Here is a 23236-nt window from a genome sequence, read left to right on the forward strand (position 1 = left end):
CACATGTACAGCTGAACGCCTTAATACAACCGTAAAAAAAAAACACACACAAAAAAAAAACAAACAATAACAGAATGTGTGCACACAGATATCCATAAATCGGAATCCACAAGGATTAGCAGGGGCACACTGCACTGAAATTAAAGTATGTATCTCAAAATGCAATAATAACAACAACACCAAAAACCTGAAATATATGTCAACGGTCGCTCCCTGTCTATAGAAAAATAAAAACAAAACTAGCATTCTTCACCATTCTAACCTGACTCACCTCAAGAGCTCGTGAAAAAAAAAAAATAATAATACGGGAGATTAAATCCCTGGAACTAGGACGTAATTCCAGACCTCCTGGTCGGACATGGACCCAGGAAATGTAGTGGCACTGGAGGCCCCAAACCCGAACTGAATCGGTAAAAAACAACCCCTCACTCCAAAACGAATGGAGCAGGAACAGTGACTAGTGCGGCGTTGACGACCGTTGGTCCCTCTCTTCTTCCGGTCCCACAATTCCTTGCTGCGATGCATGCTTCCATTTCCGCCCCAGTACCCCACAACAAAATCGTCGGACAACAGGTTCGTGTTTAGAGCCAAGTCGAAGTGAAACTCTTGGCCGTCGGCGCGACGCCCGCAAAACACACTGTTCTTCCCCAGTTGATCTGACCCGTCGAGGTAGATCCCGTATGAATTGTCCTTATCAAACTTGTAGTTGAGCTAAACAACCGGCAGATATGCATGCACGAAAAAAAACAACATCAACCTGAGCTGACTAGAGGGAGGGAAGGAGCACACGCTCATTCGCGCGTACACACGCACATGTGCACGCACGCATAGAAATAAAGAAAGAAAGAAGGGAACAAGAAAAAACAAAGCAAACAGCGAAAATCATGACGTATTCGAGGGGTCAAGTTGACCCAAATTCCTTCTTTCTTTTTTTTTTTTTCCAACGCTACACTGTCGCACGCGACAGTTTCCCCCCTCCTTAAAAGTGTCGATCTCAAATCTGAGATTCACACTTACAGCCATGCACGGTTGACATGCTTCGTGAATTACTTGAATTGTAAAATAATTATGTGAAACAAAACACAAGAAATGGTAAACGCTGTGCACTGTCCCTGCTCAACAGACCAACGGATCAAGCGTTCCAACCATCCGCTAGGGCTAAATCTGTATCGCATGGAGAAACAGTGGGACAAGGCTAACACGCCGGTCAACCCTGGTGCAGCGACTCGGCATGAGTCAAACCTCCAGTTACTGCCCAGTCCTACTCAGGTAGTCTGCCCCCAGGTTGTTGACACCCTTGATGTGTCTGAAGGTGAAGCTGTGAGACTGGAGCTCCACAGCCCATCCCATGAGACGTCGACTGACGGGACGGATACGGTGCAGATACTTGAGAGGATGATGGTCGCTCTCAAGCACAAAATGCCTTCCGTACAGGTAGGGATAGAACTTCCGTATACCCCAAACCACTGCCAGTGCCTCCTGTTCTATGGTGTGGTACCGCTGTTCAGCTCCACTGAGCTTCTTGCTGGCGAAAGCTATGGGTTGTAGTCCTTCACCGTGATCCTGAAGAAGCACGGCCCCAAGGCCCAACCCTGAGGCGTCTGTCCGTAGCACAAATGTTTTGCTAGGGTCGGGAAGGACCAGCACTGGGGGGTTGATGAGTGCTTCTTTTAACTTGTCAAAGGCTTTCTGGCACTCATCCGACCACAGAACTTTGTTGGGCTCACTGCCCTTGGTCTTGTTGGTCAGAGGTAGGGCTGTTTCTGAGAACTTAGGCACGAAACGCCTGTAATAGCCAGCCAGTCCAAGGAAGGCACGCAGCTCCTTCTTTGTGGCAGGAGGGTGTGCTTCCCGGATTTTTGCTACCTTGTCCTGTTCTGGGTGCAGCTGACCACCCTGGAGGTGGTGTCCAAGAAAGCTGATTTCTGGACAGCCAAGCTGGCACTTAGTAGGTCTCGCCGACAGCTGTACTTCCTGTAGGCGGCAGAGTATCTGCTGCAGAACTTCGGTGTGACGATCCCAAGTACCGGTGGCCAGCAGCAGATCATCCATAAAGTTATGGGCGTCATCTAACTGCAGTGGTCCCAGAACTCTTCGCATGATGCGACTAAAAATCGCACCGGCCGTTTTCAGCCCGAACGGCATCACCAGCCACTGAAACTGACCCTGTGGCGTCGTGAATGCGGTCTTGGGTCGGTCACTCTCTTTCATGGGTATCTGCCAATACCCTTTAGCTAAGTCGAGTTTAGAAAAGTACTTGGCATGGCTCAGCTTTGCAAAAATCTGGTTGACATCGGGCAACGGTTCTGCATCAAAGCGTAGTACCCGGTTGAGACGGCGAAAGTCCACACAGAAGCGAACCTTCCCGTCTTTCTTTTTGACTAATACGATGGGTGCAGAGTAAGGTGACGTGGCAGGCTCAATCACTCCCATCTTCAGCATGGATTGGACCTCCTCTCTGATTACGTCATACTGTGAGTGGGGCAGTGGGTACTGGCGGACTCGTACTGGTGTAATGTCCTCCAGAACCAGCTCACACTCCCCCACGGTGCACCTGAGGGGAAGGTCAGTGAGAACGCCACTAGCACTCTGACAGATATCCATGATTTCCTGCTTCTGTGAAGAAGTGAGGTTTGTGTGGACAGAGACATCTTTCCATGTCTCTTCTGCTTGCAAGGGTAGAAGTGGAATCCCCTGTGAGCTGAAAGAGCCTGTGTGGTCATCTTCTGTTTCTTCTATGACCACTGGGGCTACAGCTGCGGAACACTCCTCTCTCCGGTTGTACCGCTTCAGTAGATTGGCATGATAGAGTCGTGGGGTTCCTTTGACCGCAATACGGTAATCCCAGTCGCCCACCCGCTCTATCACCCTGTAGGGGCCCTGCCAAGCAATTTGGAGCTTGTTCTTTTTCTCTGGTAAGAGCAGCAAGACTTCGTCTCCTACCTCAAACCATCGCTCACGGGCTTTTTTATCATACTGTCGCTTGTACTTGGTGGCTGCTTGCTGCAGGTTCTCTCGTGCCAGCCTGCAGGTCTCTTCCAGCCGATTGCGCAGATCCACCACGTACTCTACCTCCGTGAGGGTTTCTGGAGGCGATGACGCTTCCTTGGTCCACAGCTGGCGCAAAAGAGCCATGGGCCCCCTGACCGTGCGGCCATACAGAAGCTCAAAGGGAGAAAACCGCAGGGACTCCTGTGGCACTTCCCTGAACGCAAACAGGACGGCTGGAATGAACAGATCCCAATCCTTGGGCTTCTCAATACAGAGGCGTTGGATCATTTTCTTCAGGGTGGCGTTGAAACGCTCTACAAGACCGTTTGCCTGTGCATGGTACGGAGTCGTAGTTCTGCCATGGATCCCCAACAACCGGTTTACCTGAGCCATCACGTCACTTGTGAACTGGGTACCTCTGTCTGTGAGTACCTCCGAGGGTACTCCCACTCGGGTCCACATTTGCCACAGTGCGTCTGCAACTGTGACAGAATCGATTCCCTTCAACGCAACGGCTTCTGGGTAACGTGTGGCGTAATCAACGACCACCAGAATGTAACGATTGCCCCGCGCAGAGGCTGGAGTGATTGGACCTACGATGTCCACTCCCACTTTCTGGAAGGGTTCTGACACAAGAGGGACAGTACCTAGCGGCACACGCTGGTTCTTACCACGCGGAGAAGTACGCTGACAGACGTCACACGACCGACAGTACTGGCGGACATCCTTGCACATGCCAGGCCAGTAGAAGTGTTGCCACACTCGCTCTTGTGTCCGCCGAACTCCCAAATGCCCCGCCATGGGTATGTCATGCCCTAGGGAGAGAACAGTGCGCCTGAGGCCCAGAGGTACCACCAGTTGCTTGAGGTGCTCCCCGTTCTTGTGGAACACACGGAACAAGAGACCGTCATGCATTGTGTAAGATGCCTTACCCTCCCGTTCTGTGTTGATATTGGGAGTTGTCGCTTGTCTCAGTTGCTGCAGGGTGTGGTCTCTGGCCTGAAGACGACGGACGGTCTCCCTATCCGTGTGGAGAGCTACTGCATCTGTCACCGGTCCCTGAGTAGGCTGTAAGACGGGCGCCTGATCCCTTGCCATCGCTCGTGTGGTTACTGCTGCCAGCACCTCCCTGGGTAGCTGTGTCGACACCCCTTGTCGTGTACCGTCTGCGAAAAGCACGTTGTTACCAATGAGCAGTGTATATGCCGGATTCCGGAGTGCCACAGCCCACACAGCTCCTTTAAAGTACGGTGTAGCAACCTGTACCTTAACATAAGGACGGACAGCATTGAAGGACTTTTCAACTCCAGTCACCTGACACGTTCCTCCTTTCTCGGCGTCAGGAGGTACCACGCTCTCGTCAACGAAAGTGCATGTAGCGCCAGAGTCTCGAATAGAATCGACTATCCGATCCTCTACGAGGCTGAGAAACACAGAACAGGTAGGCCCCATTTCTCCTTGGTCACCTTGTTGTTCAGCGCTGAACACAGGTACAGTTGCTAAAGCGCAACTCTCGTGTGTGTGGCCGACTGCCGCTTGTTGCCTCCGGTCTCTCTTTAACTTTGGACAGTCGCGCTTGTAATGTCCCCCATCGCCACAATAAAAACACTGATTGCCCCCCTTACCCGGTGCAGTGGCCGACTTAGGGGCAGACGCCATGCTGCCACGAGGCGGAACAACTGAATACGGTGATTGTTCAGCCAACGGATGCTGAGAATAGCTTAGGTTCCCACGCTTCGGCATGGGCGAAGACTTGAGTCCCCCACCTAGAGAACCTGCACTGGTCTTGAAGACCCTGATTCCCCTTCTAGCTTCCGCAAAGCGTTCGGCCCTCTCTATGACTTCCTGGAACGTTCTAAGGCCTTCATCCCTGATACACACAGCCAGGTCGTCTGTCACAGTGCTGAGAAGCTGTTCAATGAGAATCAAGTCCCTCAGTGCCATTCCGGACATGGTTTCCCAGTGCTCGAGCGTGCGCTTAAGACGAATCCCAAACTGGATGAAGGACTCACTTCCGGCTTTGCGTATCTCCCTAAACTTTTTACGGTAAGCTTCAGGAGATATCCTGAACTGACGGCGAAGCGCCGCTTTCAGATCAGTATAAGAACTCTCCGGAGGTAAGTTGTTAAATGCCTCCCGGGCCTTTCCTGTCAAGGAACTAATCAAGTAAAGTGATCGAGTCTCTTCTGCCATGTTATAGGAGTCAGTGACTGCTTCGAAATGATCTAAAAAATCGTCAACATCGTCACCTGGGCGTAACTCAGGAAGAGTCAGCCTTGGAGGGGCGAAAGTGGGCAGTCTCGCTGCTGGGGACTCCTCTCGGCTAGGCCGCTGAGCAAGGCTTTGAGCCAAAAGCTCAAATCTCTCTCGCTCTAACTGCCGGAGCTCCATCTCCTCCTGTCGACGTATCTCCTCCTTCCTCTCCTCCTCCTGTCGACGTATCTCTTCTTTCCTCTCCTCATCTTGTCGACGCATCTCCTCCTTTCTCTCCAAATACAGAATGAGGGATGTAACGTCGCCCCCCACCATGGAGGTATTATCATGCGTGTTAGACTCTGAAACCCGTGAGGTCATAACCCCAGGAGTGCCAGTGACGTACCCAGTGCCTGAGGTAGTTATCTGAGAACGTACCTGTGAAGGACTGGGGAACCTTGGGCCTGTAAAAGCTCCCCCAGGAGTGGTGACATTTGTCCAAACCACTGTGGAAGTGACTGGAGGGGTGTTATACTGTGCCTCCATCATCTCCTTGATCCAATTAGGGGACTGCCGAGAAATTCCTGAGCCAGGGCCCAGAGTTTTCAGAAAGGGAGAATCCTCCCCGACACCGACCACTTCTTTCTTGCCTGAGACCGCAGCTGACCTTGTAACCGGTCCTTGGGATGGATCTTTTCCCATGACATACTTGGAAGCCATCGTAACGGACCCTGACACTATGCACAAACAAAACCAGGGGATTATGAAGAAGTTAAACACGGAAATGCTGAGTTATCACTACGAATAGCTATCACCCCTTGTGTTCTTCAAAAACTGTTTATGAGGAGCAGTCAGTGTAGATACAGGGTACCCCAGTGAGTGGAAAAAAAAAAAATATATATATATATATATTTACTGTTAACTTCCCACTCTAGCTTCCCACATATAATAAAAACAAAACATTGCCAGTTACAAAATAAATAAATAACCTGGATAATACAAACTACTTAGTGAAAGCTGCGAGCGGCGATCGGGAAGCGGAAGATCCCGGACGAGCCCCCAAAAATTGTCACGTGACCGGTCGAGGTTGAGGACCACCTACAACCCGACAGGCCCCGCGCAATCTAATAAAAGAAAATTTAAGAAAAAAATGGGTCTCCGGATCCTCGCACGCTCAATTAAATGCAGCCAACACCAAGAATTTGTACACAATACCACACTTTATTCACTCACTCACACGGATATACTGACAACCAAAACAGCAGTGGGGCCTAACTATTTCCCTTAATACCCCCTCCACTCCCCAAACTTACTAACCCGCTAATTCAAATTGCCACATCATAAGTGGGAATGAGGGAAAAATAAATGAGTAAATCACATTCGCTCGAACACGTACACTCACCCCTCTTATGCACTGCTCTCACACATACACACGCATCCTCTACCATCCATGTACGACTCGCATTAGTTCCGAACACACAGGTCCTTGTCACAAACGACGCACGATGCAGACGACCACTGGGAGTTCTAGTCTTTCTGTAGACAGGGAGGTGTAAAGCGGCAGTTGTATACGTTGAGGACACCCCTGTGACAGTCTCAGGGTATCACGGGTGCAGGGAAGGATGTGGATGTCCAGGACAACGGCGGACCACTCTTCAGAGCTGTAAAAAGACTCGAGTGAAGAGTCAAGCAAAAATAAAAAAACAACAACAAAAAACAGTACATGTGCTAAAGCAGACACACAGAGGGGTTTCGCACACACTCACATGTACAGCTGAACGCCTTAATACAACCGTAAAAAAAAAAACACACACAAAAAAAAAACAAACAATAACAGAATGTGTGCACACAGATATCCATAAATCGGAATCCACAAGGATTAGCAGGGGCACACTGCACTGAAATTAAAGTATGTATCTCAAAATGCAATAATAACAACAACACCAAAAACCTGAAATATATGTCAACGGTCGCTCCCTGTCTATAGAAAAATAAAAACAAAACTAGCATTCTTCACCATTCTAACCTGACTCACCTCAAGAGCTCGTGAAAAAAAAAAATAATACGGGAGATTAAATCCCTGGAACTAGGACGTAATTCCAGACCTCCTGGTCGGACATGGACCCAGGAAATGTAGTGGCACTGGAGGCCCCAAACCCGAACTGAATCGGTAAAAAACAACCCCTCACTCCAAAACGAATGGAGCAGGAACAGTGACTAGTGCGGCGTTGACGACCGTTGGTCCCTCTCTTCTTCCGGTCCCACAATTCCTTGCTGCGATGCATGCTTCCATTTCCGCCCCAGTACCCCACAACAAAATCGTCGGACAACAGGTTCGTGTTTAGAGCCAAGTCGAAGTGAAACTCTTGGCCGTCGGCGCGACGCCCGCAAAACACACTGTTCTTCCCCAGTTGATCTGACCCGTCGAGGTAGATCCCGTATGAATTGTCCTTATCAAACTTGTAGTTGAGCTAAACAACCGGCAGATATGCATGCACGAAAAAAAACAACATCAACCTGAGCTGACTAGAGGGAGGGAAGGAGCACACGCTCATTCGCGCGTACACACGCACATGTGCACGCACGCATAGAAATAAAGAAAGAAAGAAGGGAACAAGAAAAAACAAAGCAAACAGCGAAAATCATGACGTATTCGAGGGGTCAAGTTGACCCAAATTCCTTCTTTCTTTTTTTTTTTTTCCAACGCTACACTGTCGCACGCGACAGTCATGATCCTCTCCAGTGATGTCCAACCACACTTGAACTGACGATGTCAGTGCTTGACTACATCATACAATGGGACATCCTCCCCATAATTCTCTTTCATCTCATCGAACATCTCCATTGATGTGCGTCCTCTCAAGTACAGAAACTTGAAAGCCGTTCTGCATTTAACTGGCTCCATTATCACACCTTACTCCACCATAGCACTTGTACAAAAGAAACTTATTAGTTCAGAGATGAAAATTGCCACATGAACCATTGATATATATTATTACATATATGGAATTTCAACCTCCGACAATAACCGGAAGTCTGGGTAAATCTTAAATGAACATCCCTCGTTTAATTTATCATTTTCCATTTAAACAACAAACAAAAAACATTCCATCTTCATGAGACAAAAGCACCCAACTTCAAACCATTGCTGCCAGCAGTACACATCAGCTTGCATGCAGGTAGATACGAGGTGCAGAGGAATACGTCTGTAACCTTCCCCCCAAAATGAAGCTTCAAGTTCGTTTATATACCCTTCATTTGACATACTTGTTTACACAGTGACAACAGTAGAAGGGTATTTCTTTCTTTTCCTCACACATTTCCTGATCATTTTTCTGTGTAGAAGACATAGCGTGATATCATTTCAGTTCAATATTTGATGCCATAGCCTAAAATAAATGCACCCTGATTCATTGTACAAGTTTTTTTCTTTTAAGTACTGAAACCAGTTGCCCTATCCTAATTTGGGCCACCACACCAAATTCGGACAAGTAATATTGATTTCAGGTTGTGAGTATTTAGGGGCGGGGGTGGGGGGGGGAGCACATATTTTGATAGGAAAAACCCCTATCTCTATCACTCTGTAACCTCTCTCTCTCTTATACATAATCCTTCCCTGCCCCTCCCCCTCTCTCTCGCTCGTTTTGTTTGTCCTATGAATATAAAAAAAAAGTTCTTCAATGTGTTATGTATGTCCATGAATTGAGAGTTTTGAACTGTTCAGTCAAGAAATGACTCTTGGATGTGCCCATGCCATGTTGCTGCATGCAGTGGGGCTGAATGTGGTGTTGATTGACATCCTGTTTGACATCATGGGTGTCAAGCTGCTGTGATGGATGAGGCTTTCTTTCTCCCTGTCTCTCTCTCTCTCCGTCTCTGTCTCTCTGTTCTCTCTTACCTGTCCTATGAGTGTTAGTTTGTTGTGTATGTCTGTGAAATTTTTAAGTTCTAAAAACTTTCAGTCAAGAAATGACACTGAGTGTGCCCTGTTAGCAATACAGTGTCTGCAAGGGTTTGTTGTTCGAATCCTGATCTGGCCCTTTCTCCAAGTTTGACTGGAAAATCAAACTGAGCATCCATCCATGGCAACATGAGTGTTGTCCTCTGGTGAAATGATGCAGAAGGAATGCACTGTGATAAGTACACAGATGTATTACATGCATGCACACAAGGCCTGAGTACATTGGGTTGCAGGTTTATATGTATATTGGGTAGGTAGGCCTAATTGCGAACAACGTGTAATTGCGAAAGGTTCATGTATTGCCCCACTTCAAAGCGTTATCACCACAAACGTTAAGAAAAAAATGTCACAATGTAATGTCTGCTTCATCCTTGTTTTACCTTATTGAATATCCATTTCCAAGAACCAGTCAAACATTAGCTATTTTCAGTTATTTCCACCCTCTTTCTTTTCTTCATGCACCACTGCCTACCAAATTCACAAACGTGCTCTCAAAATCCTACAGTCAAGGGAAGCAAGGAGTATTCCTTGAACTTTGACATAGTTTAAAATAGCTCATTTGATTGGATATGTTGATTGAATTGTGTATTTCCAGTGCTGGGAGAATTTAAAAAATCATGTTGGTGACAGATCAGAACATCTGTTTTGACAGGAATATCCAAAAAATGTCGTTTGCAATTAGACCTTAGGGTATTTTGACGGGAGTCTATATGCAAATGATGCTGCACATTACTGAGCACTCTCAAAAGGATGTGTTTGTGTGCGGTGCGTGTGTTTAAATGTGTTTGTGTGTGTGTGTGTGTGCTTTTGTGATCAAAACCAACAATACATGAGTCTGGTGCGATGTTCCAGTAATATTTTATGTCGAATGAGTTCAAGACCTGTTTCAGTTTTAATTGTCTACATGTCCCCAAACATATTGTTCGCAATTAGACTTGCCCTTTCACATTTATACTCGGGCACCACTGCTATTTCAACCGCTGAAAAAATGTTGAAAAGAAGAAGTAGACAGACGTTTCCTGGTGCAGCCAGTCAGAGAAAGCCTTCAAAGACAGAAGAGCTACCTTTGATGATCATACAACCTGTCATACATACAATACACACATTGAACTAGTCGCTTCAACTGGATCGTTCATAATTAGGCCTTTCTACCCTATGGATATGTCAAAACAAAATGAGGCCTCCTTCTAAAACTGAAACACCGAGTGTGCCATGTTGCTGCAGTGGGCCTGAGCGTGGTGCTGTTTGACATCCCATTTGACATCATGGGCATTAAGCTGCTGTGGTGGACTTGGCACGATGACGACCCCAACATCTATGACCGCCACTACTGGGTGCCCTGGACCTCCTATTACTTCCACGCCGCCTTCGCCAGCAGTTTCACACTGATTTTCCATGGTGTGCGAAATGTCTTCTGCTCTCGCATGGCCAAGTTCCAGTCCACAGGGTAGGGTTGGTTATATGTAGGCAAGCTTAATCATTGTTGTTCCTGGAGTATCTTTCTTTATTTTGAATATTGATTGGCAAGCTCAATCCTTGTGGTTCTTCAAGTATCTTCATTTTGATTATATATTGGCAAGTTTAATCCTTGCGGTCCTGCAAGTATCTTAGTTCATTTGCTCACACCTCTATGGTTCTTTCAGTATGTATGTTGATTCATTAACTTTAACTCCGTGTTTCTTCCAATATACTTGAGCCTTCATTGGCTTGGGCCTTGTGTTTATTCAGTGTATGTGTTGCTTCATTTTTTACAAATAATTAAGTTGACCACAACTGGCCAGAAATATGGTTTGTATAATCTGATTAACTCAAGTATGGATAACTCGGTAATCTAGTTTGTATTTGTTAAGCAAATTTCACATTCTTGACCAACACTCTCAGCTTCTTTGTATTTTCTGAACACAGAAATCAGGTAACACACACATATTTCTCTTGTCTACTGAAACGTGTGTCAAGCAGACTCCACTGTGTACTGCTGTAGTCTGGCAGATCATAATGCGTTGTATGTGTTCATTTTGTTTGGTATAGCAAGAGCATTTTGTGGATATAAAATTCACACTGCTCTCCCTTGAGTGAGTGTGTCACTGCAAGATCTTACACAACTCCAAGTTTTCACTGAGAATATGCAGTTTATATCAAGTAAAAAGTGTATGAATGTAGTAGCAGGTGTTACTGCAAAATGCCATGTTTCACAGAGATTCTGCAATTTATATTATATCTCAAGTAAAGGAAGTGTGCATGTGTTTCGCTGCAAAATACTATATGCCACAGTCAGAGTCTTTTCTCCATTGATGTTGAATATCTGAAATAATCCAGGTGGTCTTCACAGAAGATGATGCCATTTACATTCGTTAGCTGTACGTATGCTTACAGGCTTTTTTGTAAGCTGATGCGTGCCATTGTGAATAACGGTGTGTGTGTGTGCAAAACAGGATTTTCTGTGAGCTGATGTGTGCCTTTGTGAATAATAGTGTGTGTGTGTGTGCAAAACAGGTTTTTCTGTGAGCTGATGTGTGTGTTTGTGAATAATGGTGTGTGTATGTGCAAAACAGGTTTTTCTGTGAGCTGATGTGTGCGGTAGTGACTGGGCTGTTCTCCATGCCCCTGGGGGTACTGCAGTTCATCCCTGTATATCACCCCTTGCATGACTCACTGGGGATCCACTCTGAGGTGTGTGTGCTCCTACTGATCACTGTCTACATGCTGGTTGTGTGGAGCGCAGACCGCTACCCCTTTGAGGCAGCACGGACCGCCAATTCCTTGGGTTAGTGCATTTGTTGCATGTGTATGTGTGTGTGTTCTGACATATTTATATCAAGTCACCCAGAGTTTTAAGAATTATAAGGAACAGTCGGGGTAGCAGGGTACTGCTTATATACATTGCTTCCATTAGAACTGCATCTTTCCCAGCTTCCATACATGGTTGTTGGTGACAGTATACTGATTAAATTCTGATTAGTACTGTCCTTTACCTGTCTTGCAGTAAAAAAAAAAAAAATAAATGTTAAAGGTCCAGTAGCTTTTTAAGGCTACCGGAGCAGTGAATTCCTATCCACACTGTCTAGGGCTCAGCATAGGTAGGCAGGGCCCAATCCTCTCCTTCTGTTTTAACCTTCCTCAACTGTAGTCAGGTACCCATTCACACCCAGGTGGAGTGAGGAAAAACAGTAAAGTGTCTTTCCCAAGGACACAACATGCTGAAACAAGGCCTTGAAATCAGATCACTGGTGAAAATTGGATCAGAAGTTCATTGCCTAACCAGATCTGCCATGCCGCCTCCTCATTAACGTTCAACCAAGCAAAAGCAAGGCTTTGCTCTCTTGAATTTGTTTGCTGATACAACAGGGCGTGTAAATTAGTACAGTTGCAAACAAAGTGCTGTAAGTGCATAGTAATGAAGAAATAGTATTAATGAAAGAATGTTTCAGTGCCAGTTATCCTGATATCCTTTTTCCATGTTTTATTACAAGTAACTTTGTTTTTGAAAATCATGGTGTTGCAGCACACCTGTGGAAACAAACAGCCCCCCACGCATGGCAACCTCCACCCCTCTTTTTTTCTGTGTTCTGTTACTCATCTGTTTCACTGCCATAGCATCCTTTGTCAACAAGACACTTCACCACTGTAGACAATTTTAATCAACATCGAGGGGTCATGTTGAATGGACTGTTTTTCACATTGTAACAAAACTTGACAGCTGCAGTCAACTTTCACACGCTATAGGAAAATGACTAACCTTCCCCCATAACAAAGCTTGACAGCTGCAGTCAACTTTCACACACTATAGGAAAATGACTAACCTTCCCCCATAACAAAGCTTGACAGCTGCAATCAACTTTCACACGCTATAGGAAAATGACTAACCTTCCGCCATAACAAAGCTTGACAGCTGCAGTCAACTTTCACACGCTATAGGAAAATGACTAAGCTTCCCCCATAACAAAGCTTGACAGCTGCAGTCAACTTTCCCATGCAATAGGAAAATGATTAAGCTTCCCCCATAACAAAGCTTGACAGCTGCAGTCAACTTTCCCATGCAATAGGAAAATGACTAAGCTTCCCCCATAACAAAGCTTGACAGCTGCAGTCAACTTTCCCATGCAGTAGGAAAATGACTAAGCTTCCCCCAAAGCTCCCTCGACAGAGTAGAAGTGAACAAGTCCACTGTACTGTTTTGACACCAGCTACGTCCACTGTACCGTTTTGACACCAACTAAGTCGTCCACTGACCAACTAAGTCGTTCACTGTACTGTTTTGACACCAGCTAAGTCCACTGTACTGTTTTGACACCAGCTCAGTCCACTGTACTGTTTTGATACCAACTAAGTCCACTGTACTGTTTTGACACCAAGTCCACTGTACTGTTTTGACACCAACTATGTACTGTTTTGACACCAACTAAGTCCACTGTACTGTTTTGACACCAACTAAGTCTACTGTACTGTTTTGACACCAGCTAAGTCCACTGTACTGTTTGGACACCAACTAAGTCCACTGTACTGTTTTGACACCAAGTCCACTGTACTGTTTTGACACCAACTATGTACTGTTTTGACACCAACTAAGTCCACTGTACTGTTTTGACACCAGCCAAGTCCACTGTACTGTTTTGACACCAACTAAGTCCACTGTACTGTTTTGACACCAGCCAAGTCCACTGTACTGTTTTGACACCAGCCAAGTCCACTGTACTGTTTTGACACCAACTAAGTCCACTGTACTGTTTTGACACCAACTATGTACTGTTTTGACACCAAGTCCACTGTACTGTTTTAACACCAACTAAGTCCACTGTACTGTTTTGACACCTACTTACTGTACTGTTTTGACACCAACTAAGTCCACTGTACTGTTTTGAAACCAACTAAGTCATGTGACTGAGAGCATCGAGTCTAAAATATTTGGCATTGAGTGTTTTCACGAAAGATTTAGTGAAAAGATGTAAAACTGATGAACAACAACCGACAGCTTCAGTGGCATTCACAGCCTGTTTGTGCCTAATTTGTGTGTGTGTGTGTGTGTGTGTGGTTTCAGGCATCTCTATAGAAGTGGTGGTTGGGGTGGTGCTGCACTACTGCCTGTACGTGTACCTGGTGGTGTTCTCCAAGCCTGAGAAGATGAAGTCATTAGGGTACCACCAGCCCATCGGGCCCTGCGAAGAAACTGTGCCTGTGCAGACTCCATTTGGACACGTGAGGCTTTCTGTTCAGTGTGTCCTTTTTGAATAAAGGCTTTTTAAACTTTATTTTTACCTTTCTAAGTTGTTTCTAGTGTGCTTTGTGTGTGTGATTGTTTTGTCTCCAAATTTTAAAAAGTAAAAATGTTCTTTCGTGTGTTTTCTTAAAATTAAGAAAACACTTTTTGTACTGTTTTGTGGACTTGTCAATGATTTTGTTGTTCTTGTTTTTTTGTTATTGTTCACCTGGAAGTGCTGCTATTAATTCATGGACAGTCTTCATCTTGTTGTTTAATTCTTTCAATGTACAGATGATCAATCTGTAATTTTGATTCTATATATCTGTATCTTCTCAACAAACTAATAGATCAAATGCAGGATTTGAATTTTCTGAAGATAACGTTTAAAAGAAAACGTTTTTTGTTGTTGTTTTTTTTGCTGCCCCATCATCTGCACCGCTTCAGTGGCTTTACTCCCATGCCACTCATTTAGATTCCCCCATACACAGCCACACCCAGGTTTGTCCATCGCAGTTTCCGCGTCAGCAGTCCACAGGGAACCATCGATGTTAGGTCGCCAGGAGGCCACACACCAGAGGTGGTGTTCAGTGGTGCCTGTTCTGTTTTAACGTACTTAGGACACCACCTACTAAGCCCCCTACTAACGACAATAATGGCTTAGTCACGGAGCCAGACTGAGTGAGTGTCCCTCCCAGAGTGGAGACCGCCATCACGCCCCTCAAACAACAGCCCCCCATGAATCTGCCGACACTGACGACATTGACAGGACTCACCCCAAGCACGGAAGTGGAGGGGTATCAAAACTGAGGTCACCATGAGAGCAGGGCATGAAAGGCCACAGACTTTGAGACTATTTTGTTTATATTGATGACGATGAAGGAGGAGGAGGACGATGATGATGACGATGATGTTGCTATGGAGGTCCATTTTGGTTTGGGACTGCATGACAAGGCTGTACTCTACGCTTCCTGTCATAATGATATCCCGGCGTTAACCAGGCCCGAGAGATAGACACTTGCAGTGTTGGTCAGGTAATTAGAGCAACACACCCAAAGACACATCCTTGAAGTGGATGACACTGGACTGTGTGGTCCCAGTCTCCCCATTTAAGCCCACAGCACACTCAACTCTGGGTAGGAGCCAGCCACGGGCGAAAAAAACCCTCCTCCACTGGGATTCGAACCCACGTCCTCCCAGCCGTCAGTCCGCGACGCTAACCACTTCGCCACGGCGGCTGGTTTCAAAAGAAAACTTACTGACTTTTTGCAGCAAAAAAGAAAAGAAAAAAAAACATTTCTTCTACTTCTCCTTTTTCTCCTTTAACTCTGAAGAGTCAGTGGGGTGCCACACAGGAACTATCATGTAAATTCTGAATATTTACAAATAGGCACCCTGCGATGAACACATCTCTTTGTCTGCCTGGTGCTGCAGAAAAAAATTACCTTTGTACGGTTGGCTTATTTTCTCTTGTCTTCCAGATACTGACAAAGAACAAGTACCAGTGTGTGGATGGCTTGTTTTCTCTTGTCTTCCAGATACTGACAAAGAACAAGTACCTGTGTGTGGATGGTGTTTATCTTGTCTTCCAGGTTCTGACAAAGAACAAGTATCTGTGTGCGGATGGCTTGTTATCTCTTGTCTTCCTGGTTCTGACAAAGAACAAGTACCTGTGTGTGGATGGTGTTTCTCTTGCCTTCCATGTCTTGACAAAGAACAAGTACCTTTGTGGATGGCTTGTTTTTCTCTTGTCTTCCAGGTACTTTCAAAGAACAAGTATCCGTGTGGATGGCTTGTCTTTCTCTTTTCTTCCAGGTACTGACAAAGAACAAGCAGCTGTGTGTAGACGGCTAACACATGCTGTTTCCTCTCTGTTTGCCAGGTACTGAAAAAGAACAAATACCTGTGCGTGGATGGCTATTACGAGGACTACTTTGACTTCCGCTGCCTGAAGAAGCCGCCCACATCCGGCAAGGAGTGGTACACCATCTGCGGCACGCCCTTCCCCAACCACATGGAGTACATCGTGGTGGTTGCCGCCTTCTGCGCCGTCGGCCTCTTCTGGTACTGGCAGCTGCTGCTGCGCTCTGGACCCCTACCCAAAGGTGCGTCCCCCCGCAAGCACCTGAAAAAGGAATAGGTGCTGAGAGTAGGCTGTAGGGTAATACAAGAGAGTGGAATAGAGTAGGCTGCAGGCTGATACAAGAGAGTTGGCAGTAGGCTAATATAAGTTGGGTCTTTTTCTTTTTTCTTTAATGTATATACCTGAATAGGTAATAAGAGTGGGCTGTATGGTAATATAAACTAATGAGATTTTTTTAATGTATATACCTGTCCATTCATTCCATGTTATTTTTTTTATGAGTTTGGATTGTTTCGGTCTGGACCCCTGCCCAAAGGTGCATTGCCTCTTGAGCATCTGAAAAGGGGATAGAGTTTAGAGTAGACAGTCTACTTCCGGGAGGTTATCGGCTGTAGCTACTTTAGTTTTCTCAACATAGGTGGATAGTAGTTTGCACAGGACAGGAATGTCAGACCCCTGCCGGAGTCTGCACTTGTGGGTCACGGTCAGTATGTTTTTGTGTGTGTGTGTTGGCAACCACACCGGAAGAAGACTTGAGTTCTTCCTTATTCATTTTTTGGTGGAAGAATAAATCATCTGTTATTATGTACTGTTGATACTTGATGTTGTTTGCTTTATGTTTTGTTTTTACATTTTGTTATTGTTCATGCCAGTTTTCACTCAATAACACATAGTAAAAAATACTTACATTGTAAATATTTTTTCATTTTCGATTCATAGATCACTTATTTGTTACTGCATTTTTGCTTTTCCCATACCAGTGCCTTTTTTCTGTACTTATTTCCCATTTCTTTTGCCTCAGATTTCTTTTCACTGTTTATTGATTCTTTTTTTTTTGTATTCTACAAAAGGAAAATGATAAATTACAGGTCAAGATTTAAGATAAACAAACATTAATCATGCACAAACACTGCAGTAACTGTCAGTCATCCTTATGAGTTCTGAAGCTCATGTTTGCAGTTTACCTTAACAAACTTCTGTTGTGGGATTAACATGTCCTTGCAGAATGTGTGCAGCAGACAGAAACTATAACTTTTGTTTCGCTGTAATGCAGGTATCGAGCCAGTCATGTTATACAAAAATAGTAGCAATTCAGCACTTGCACATAGCAGTTCAGCACTGGAAATATTGGCAAGACATGGTGTAGTGTTCTTTGGCTGTATTCTTTGTCCTCATCCAGCCAGTTTCTTTTCCACACTTTAGAAATGTACATTTGAATCATTGTGGATTGTCATGTTGGTTACGATAGAAAACCTCCAACTGGGAATATTTACAATTCTGGTAATGTAGGAAGTGAAGATTCAGTATTGTGAAACTTTGTTTTGTAATGGCAGCCAAAGGTCTTGGATGTGCAGCTACTGGCAGTGGAAAGCACATATCAGTACAGTTCAGTTCTGATTTTGCATCACCTTCCTCCCTCCTTTCTTTCCACACTCAGCATAGGATCTTCACAGTCATCTTCTGCCTCTATGTGCCGCAGCACACGTATTCTGTTTCTGGGTATCAGAAACCATCCTGCCCCGCATATAGAATAATGTTCACCAGTTATTTCCTTTTTGGTCAGGACCATGTGTTTCTGTGCTGGGATACTGAAAGTGACCTGTTTCTGCTTCGTGAAATTTCAATGGTGGATTGAACTGTTCATGAGCTTGGCAGTCGCATTGTCAGTAATTCCTACTGCTGTTAATGAATCTGTTCATGGTTCACATCGGAGAAAAAGGGAGGGAGCCTCGCGAACCTCATTTGGCCATTGTATATGATTGAGCATTCAGTAGTGACAGAATGGTCTGCAGTGTAAGCTGTATATTAGAAGGTTTATGTCATGATGTGAGTACAGTTCTGGAAATGGGTGATTTTGTGTCCACCACCACCATTCCAGGTGGACTGTCCTTGCATGATCACAGCAGTGTATCTGGTTTCATTGATGTTGTCATTGTTACTCATTACAGTATTCATAGACAATGGTATGTTCAGGGACTTGCACATTCTCACACACATGCAGAGTTAAAGTGAAATTTCATAGACCGAAAAAAATCTATGTGAAATTGTATGCAAACTTCTCACTGAAAGAAAAACATTGCATCAACCTTTTTGACATTGTGTAAATTCATATGCCAGAATTCCACATGAACTTTGCTGCAAAACTTTTCTTTCACTTTAGAAAGTAAAATTTTTAATTTCTCTTCTTGGTTTAGGCAGTGTTTGATGAAATCCGCCTCTGCCAAGTCCATTATTTGCTGTCCATTGTTTGCTGCATGTATTTTTTTAAAGAAATCTCCATCAAAACCAAGCTCCAAGAACAGATTGTTGGTTATAAGCACCATGTTGCTGCCTGAGCTTTAAAAATGTTGTTCACCCAAAATTGATGCTTTCTCTTTGTTTAACCTATTTCATGGCAACAGGACTGCATTCAAAATTCTCTTTTTCAACAAACATTGCTTGCTTTAGTTGTACTGGCGCCTTCATTTCAATCAAAGCTGGCCAGTAGTTTTCGTGTTTCCAGATGAACAGCTGTTTTTTTCTTTACATGTAGATTTGACTTGAATTCTTTACATCAGAATTTCGCATCATTTTTGGGGGGTGGGGGGGGGGGGTCTATCGAATTTCACCCTTATTCAGAGTAGACTGTTGGTGGTGGTTATCAGATAATATGACTGAAAGGCACTCCTGTCAAAACGGTTTCAGACAAAGTTTACAGCTTGAGCTTCTTGTTTACCTACAGTGAGTTTTAGAAATGTCCCAACTGATCCTGACAGTCTGATCTCATGCTTAAGCAGACTGGGATTTGGCTTTGTGTCTTGCATACACTGATGGATGGTAAATTATGTATTCAGTATTCAACATGTAAAAGGCATGTTCATTTTTTATTGTGAGTGCTGCCTAAAACATTCATTTTCTTTTTTTAACAAAATGAAATATGTGCATTTGACATAACTTTAAACATGATATTTCAGGTTATTATTTCTTTCTGTGTTTTTCTGGGGCTGTGACCGCTTGACTGTTTGCATCCCTGCTGTTAAGTGGTCATCATTCAGACCACCGTTTGCTGAAAAAACTTCTATGATTGACACAGACAACACAGACATAGATTGCAGGATGTTTAACATCACTGTCTCATCTGCTTGAATGCACACAAAGAACATCAAGAGAATGGTAGGCGTGGACATGGTGATTTTGCCTTTATCCTATTTCTGTCCTGTGGCAGATAAATTTGCTGCAGTGATATCCACTGCTGTCTTGTGCAGTCTCAGCTGGCTTCCCACAGGTATAGCCATTCTCCTTCAGTTCTTTTTCAACTATTCTGTGACATGTCTCCCTTCTGTGTTGACTTGAATGTAAGAAAAATCTTCAATAGGTGATGCCTAAATTTGAAGCCAGTTACATTGAAATCACTTGGGTGGGAAATCTAACTTAATAATCTCTCAGTGGGGTGCTTTGTCTTGTTATGACTTTATGAGCTTTTTGTTTGTACTGTCTGACCCTCATCACATCTGCTTCAATTGCCAGAATCATCAAATGATTTCTAGTCAGTGATTGTGTTTAAAAAAAAAAGATTCATTGTCTTATATGGATCAGTTTGTTACTGAAGGTTTTAATGTCAACATGTATCTTAATCTATCAGACATGATTTTGGTAAATCTGTTGTATCAACATGATATATATAGAGAGAGATAATGTTAGAGGTACACATGAAATAATTTGGTTATCTTAAACTCATAAATGTAGTTATTGGTCGTGTGTACATTGAATATGTAGGTGTTAGTGTTCTAATTTGAGCATACATATGCGTTGTTGCACTGGGATATGTGGGGACTGAAGAGTGTATGCAGTTGTTATTTTATGTTCACACTAGATTGTATGCATTTATGTGGATTTTATTTTCATGATTAAACCTCTGGGTGGCATGGCAGTGTAATTTCAGGAACAAGTAACATTGTATTGTAAACTAATGATCAAACTGGTTGGTGGCTGTTTTCCCATGTTTGGCATTGCACTTAGTGATATATCAAAATCATGCTGGGTTTTTTTTTTGTTTTTTTCCTCTGGTGGTAATTATGGTCTGCATGTCTGTTGCTGTGGCTCCCATCTCCACTTATTTCAGCAGATTTTCATATTTGTCTCTTTTTTTCCTACCGCTGACAGAGCAGCCATACCTTCGGTTAGGTTGGCGCATGCTGGGTATGTTCATGTTCCACACACACCCAAGTTAAAACAGGAATCAGGACATCCGATAATACATACATATGCCTCACTGATCCTTTGAAAATAGACACACTGCGTGTAAATGGAGGAGGTCCTTGGAATGTTCAAAAAAGTTTCAGAAATGAAAGAGAGAAAATCATGTGTCTGAACGTCAATGACAGAATCATTTGCTGCATAGAAGAGTTATATCCCTTCACACATTCTTGGCCCAGAAAACCAAGACTTTAACCCTTTAGTTGCTTGGAAATAAGATTTCAGTGAAATCTGTTTGCCAGAGATTTTTCACAAAAAAACAGGAATACATTTTCAAAAAATTCTGTATGCTTTGATATTGGAGAAAGACCCATGATAGAAAATATTTTCTGAAAGGGAAATGAATAAAGAATACAAAACATGTTTTCTACTTTTGTATTTTTCCAAGGACATGCACTTCCCGAATTAAAGCTACCAGTATTTTTGTCAATAAACTCAATACAAACATTGGAAAAGTCGGAATATTTCAGTGACAAGTTACCTCACTATTGCAATGAAGCGTATACAGCTGCGCTGACGAGTTATCTCGTCATACAGGCAGTCTAGGTGGTAAGATTTGTCTGCCTTTGTATGTGTCTAGCAGTGCAGATTTGTTGAGAATGTGCAGCATTTAAAGTGACCCTCAGAAGGCAGTCTGGCATCCCTTTGAATGATAGTAAAAGAGTCCCTGGGACCCCCCACAATTTTTAACCCTTAGTTTTTGATGGGCGCAATGGCCGGTGGTTAAAGCGTTGGACTTTCAACCTGAGGGTCACAGGTTTGACTCAGTAACGGTGCCTGGTGGGTAAAGGGTGGAGATTTTTCCAATCTCCCAGGTCAACATATGTGCAGACCTGCTTGTGCCTGAACCCCATTCATGTGTATACGCAAGCAGAAGATCAAATTCGCACATTTAAGATGCTGTAATCCATGTCAGCATTTGGTGGGTTATGGAAACAAGAACATACCCAGCATGCACACCCCCGAAAACAGAGTATGGCAGGGTAAAAACAGTCATACACGTAAAAGCCCTCTCGTGTACATACAGGTGAACGTGGGAGTTGCAGCCCATGAATGAAGAACAACATCCGTAGTTTGCATATCCATTGGTGATCATGCAAGGGTATGAAGGCACTGTTAAGTTTGCAAATGTATTATCATTCATCTGGGAATGAAAGACATCTTCACGCTAAGTCTGTCAGGCACTGGTAGGTTTGAACTGTGACATTGCATGACAGCAATTGCCACTCAGTTGTTCATCATGTTGTGGGTGCAGTGATTTCCGTCATTATATTGTTGCATATATATACATATGTGTGTGTTGTGATTAAGGTAGCTGTTGTTCAGAAAGCAATATAAGCGTCATGGAAATGTGCCATTGTTCATTGTTTGAGATTATTGCTGTTTTTGCCCATTTTCTTGTCTAGACACTTCCTCTGAGTAGTTGTACATAGGTTCTTTTTGTCATGATGTTTGGGTGTTGATAATATACTACTAGTTTTTATTGTTGTTGAGAAAATGGTTAACCTGATTTTTTATTTCATTTTCGTTCCCTTTCCATGAACTTATGCCATTTGATTCCCTGTTGGGAGGGTACAGCAAGTCAAAACAAAATGAAAGTTCATGAAAGTTTGACAGTTTGTGAAAGAAAATGCTGAATAAGTTATAGATGTCATTGTCAAAACTGCAAATGATTAAAAAGTGTGGCAACTAATTCCAGATCTCTTTCAGGATCTTGTATGATGTGCATACTTGTTGGTGTTTTTTGCACAATGTTTATTTATATACATGTTGTAGAATAGTTTGTTAAATCAGCCATTGATTGTATTTTGCACTGTGTTGAAATAAAGACTTTTGCTCCATCTCTAAGTGTCTTGTTATTTATCTGCTTTATATTATTTTGCTCTGATGGTCAGTAAAGAAAACCACAAACCCTCTTAGCCTTACAAGGATTGCAGCATACAATGAAGTTCATGCTTGGGAGATTTCAGCTGTGCAGCAGCATTTTGGAGAAATAGAAATAAAATCACATTGATATTTGATTATCACCAATGTACTGCTCCTGTGAGTCCTAGTCCCCAACATTGACAAGGAGTGTTCTGATTTATCTGTTTATATATCAGAATTACTGGCCCAGTTCATTTGATACTTACGAGAAGTGAAGCATTATTTGACTAGGATCATTGAAACAAACACATACACATGCACACACTGATTACTCAAACTTAATTAAAGATTATTTAAGCCAAACTGTGCAGGGAACTGCATTGATAAGGTAGCACACAAGTGCAGTAATTATGTCCCTTGTCATATTTAGGCATGGTGGAAAAATAAATGGGTCTGATCGATCAAGATGAATTGCCTGAGCATCTTTTGGGCACAGGGGGTAAGATGTGTGGAGTTTGGCTGATAATCTCTGTTGTGTGTGAAATGGTTTAATTACAGCTTGTTTTATTCTTCACTGGTTAATGTATGTATAAAGAGAGCATTAGATTACACTGGACGCTATTTACTGGGGTACCAGTTGCTCGAGATCAGTATCAATACTCGAGGTCAAAGAATGCCTGGAGGACAATAGATAATCCATCATAAAAGTACA

The 23236-nt window shown here is 43.7% G+C and overlaps 1 protein-coding gene across 1 annotated transcript in view; it reads left to right on the top strand.

Annotated features, from left to right (window-relative positions):
• Nucleotides 1-22495, top strand: part of LOC143292920 (uncharacterized) — a 28598-nt gene extending 6103 nt beyond the window's left edge. Inside the window, exons 5-8 of the mRNA XM_076603613.1 lie at nucleotides 10370-10592; nucleotides 11698-11909; nucleotides 14181-14338; nucleotides 16222-22495. Coding sequence (XP_076459728.1) covers nucleotides 10370-10592; nucleotides 11698-11909; nucleotides 14181-14338; nucleotides 16222-16479 — 851 coding nt within the window. The 3' untranslated portion in view covers nucleotides 16480-22495. The remainder of the gene's footprint in view (nucleotides 1-10369; nucleotides 10593-11697; nucleotides 11910-14180; nucleotides 14339-16221) is intronic.
• Nucleotides 22496-23236: the final 741 nt, after the last annotated feature.

This window comes from Babylonia areolata, chromosome 18 (assembly GCF_041734735.1).
Source record: "Babylonia areolata isolate BAREFJ2019XMU chromosome 18, ASM4173473v1, whole genome shotgun sequence".
In the NCBI taxonomy this organism is placed as follows: domain Eukaryota; kingdom Metazoa; phylum Mollusca; class Gastropoda; order Neogastropoda; family Buccinidae; genus Babylonia; species Babylonia areolata.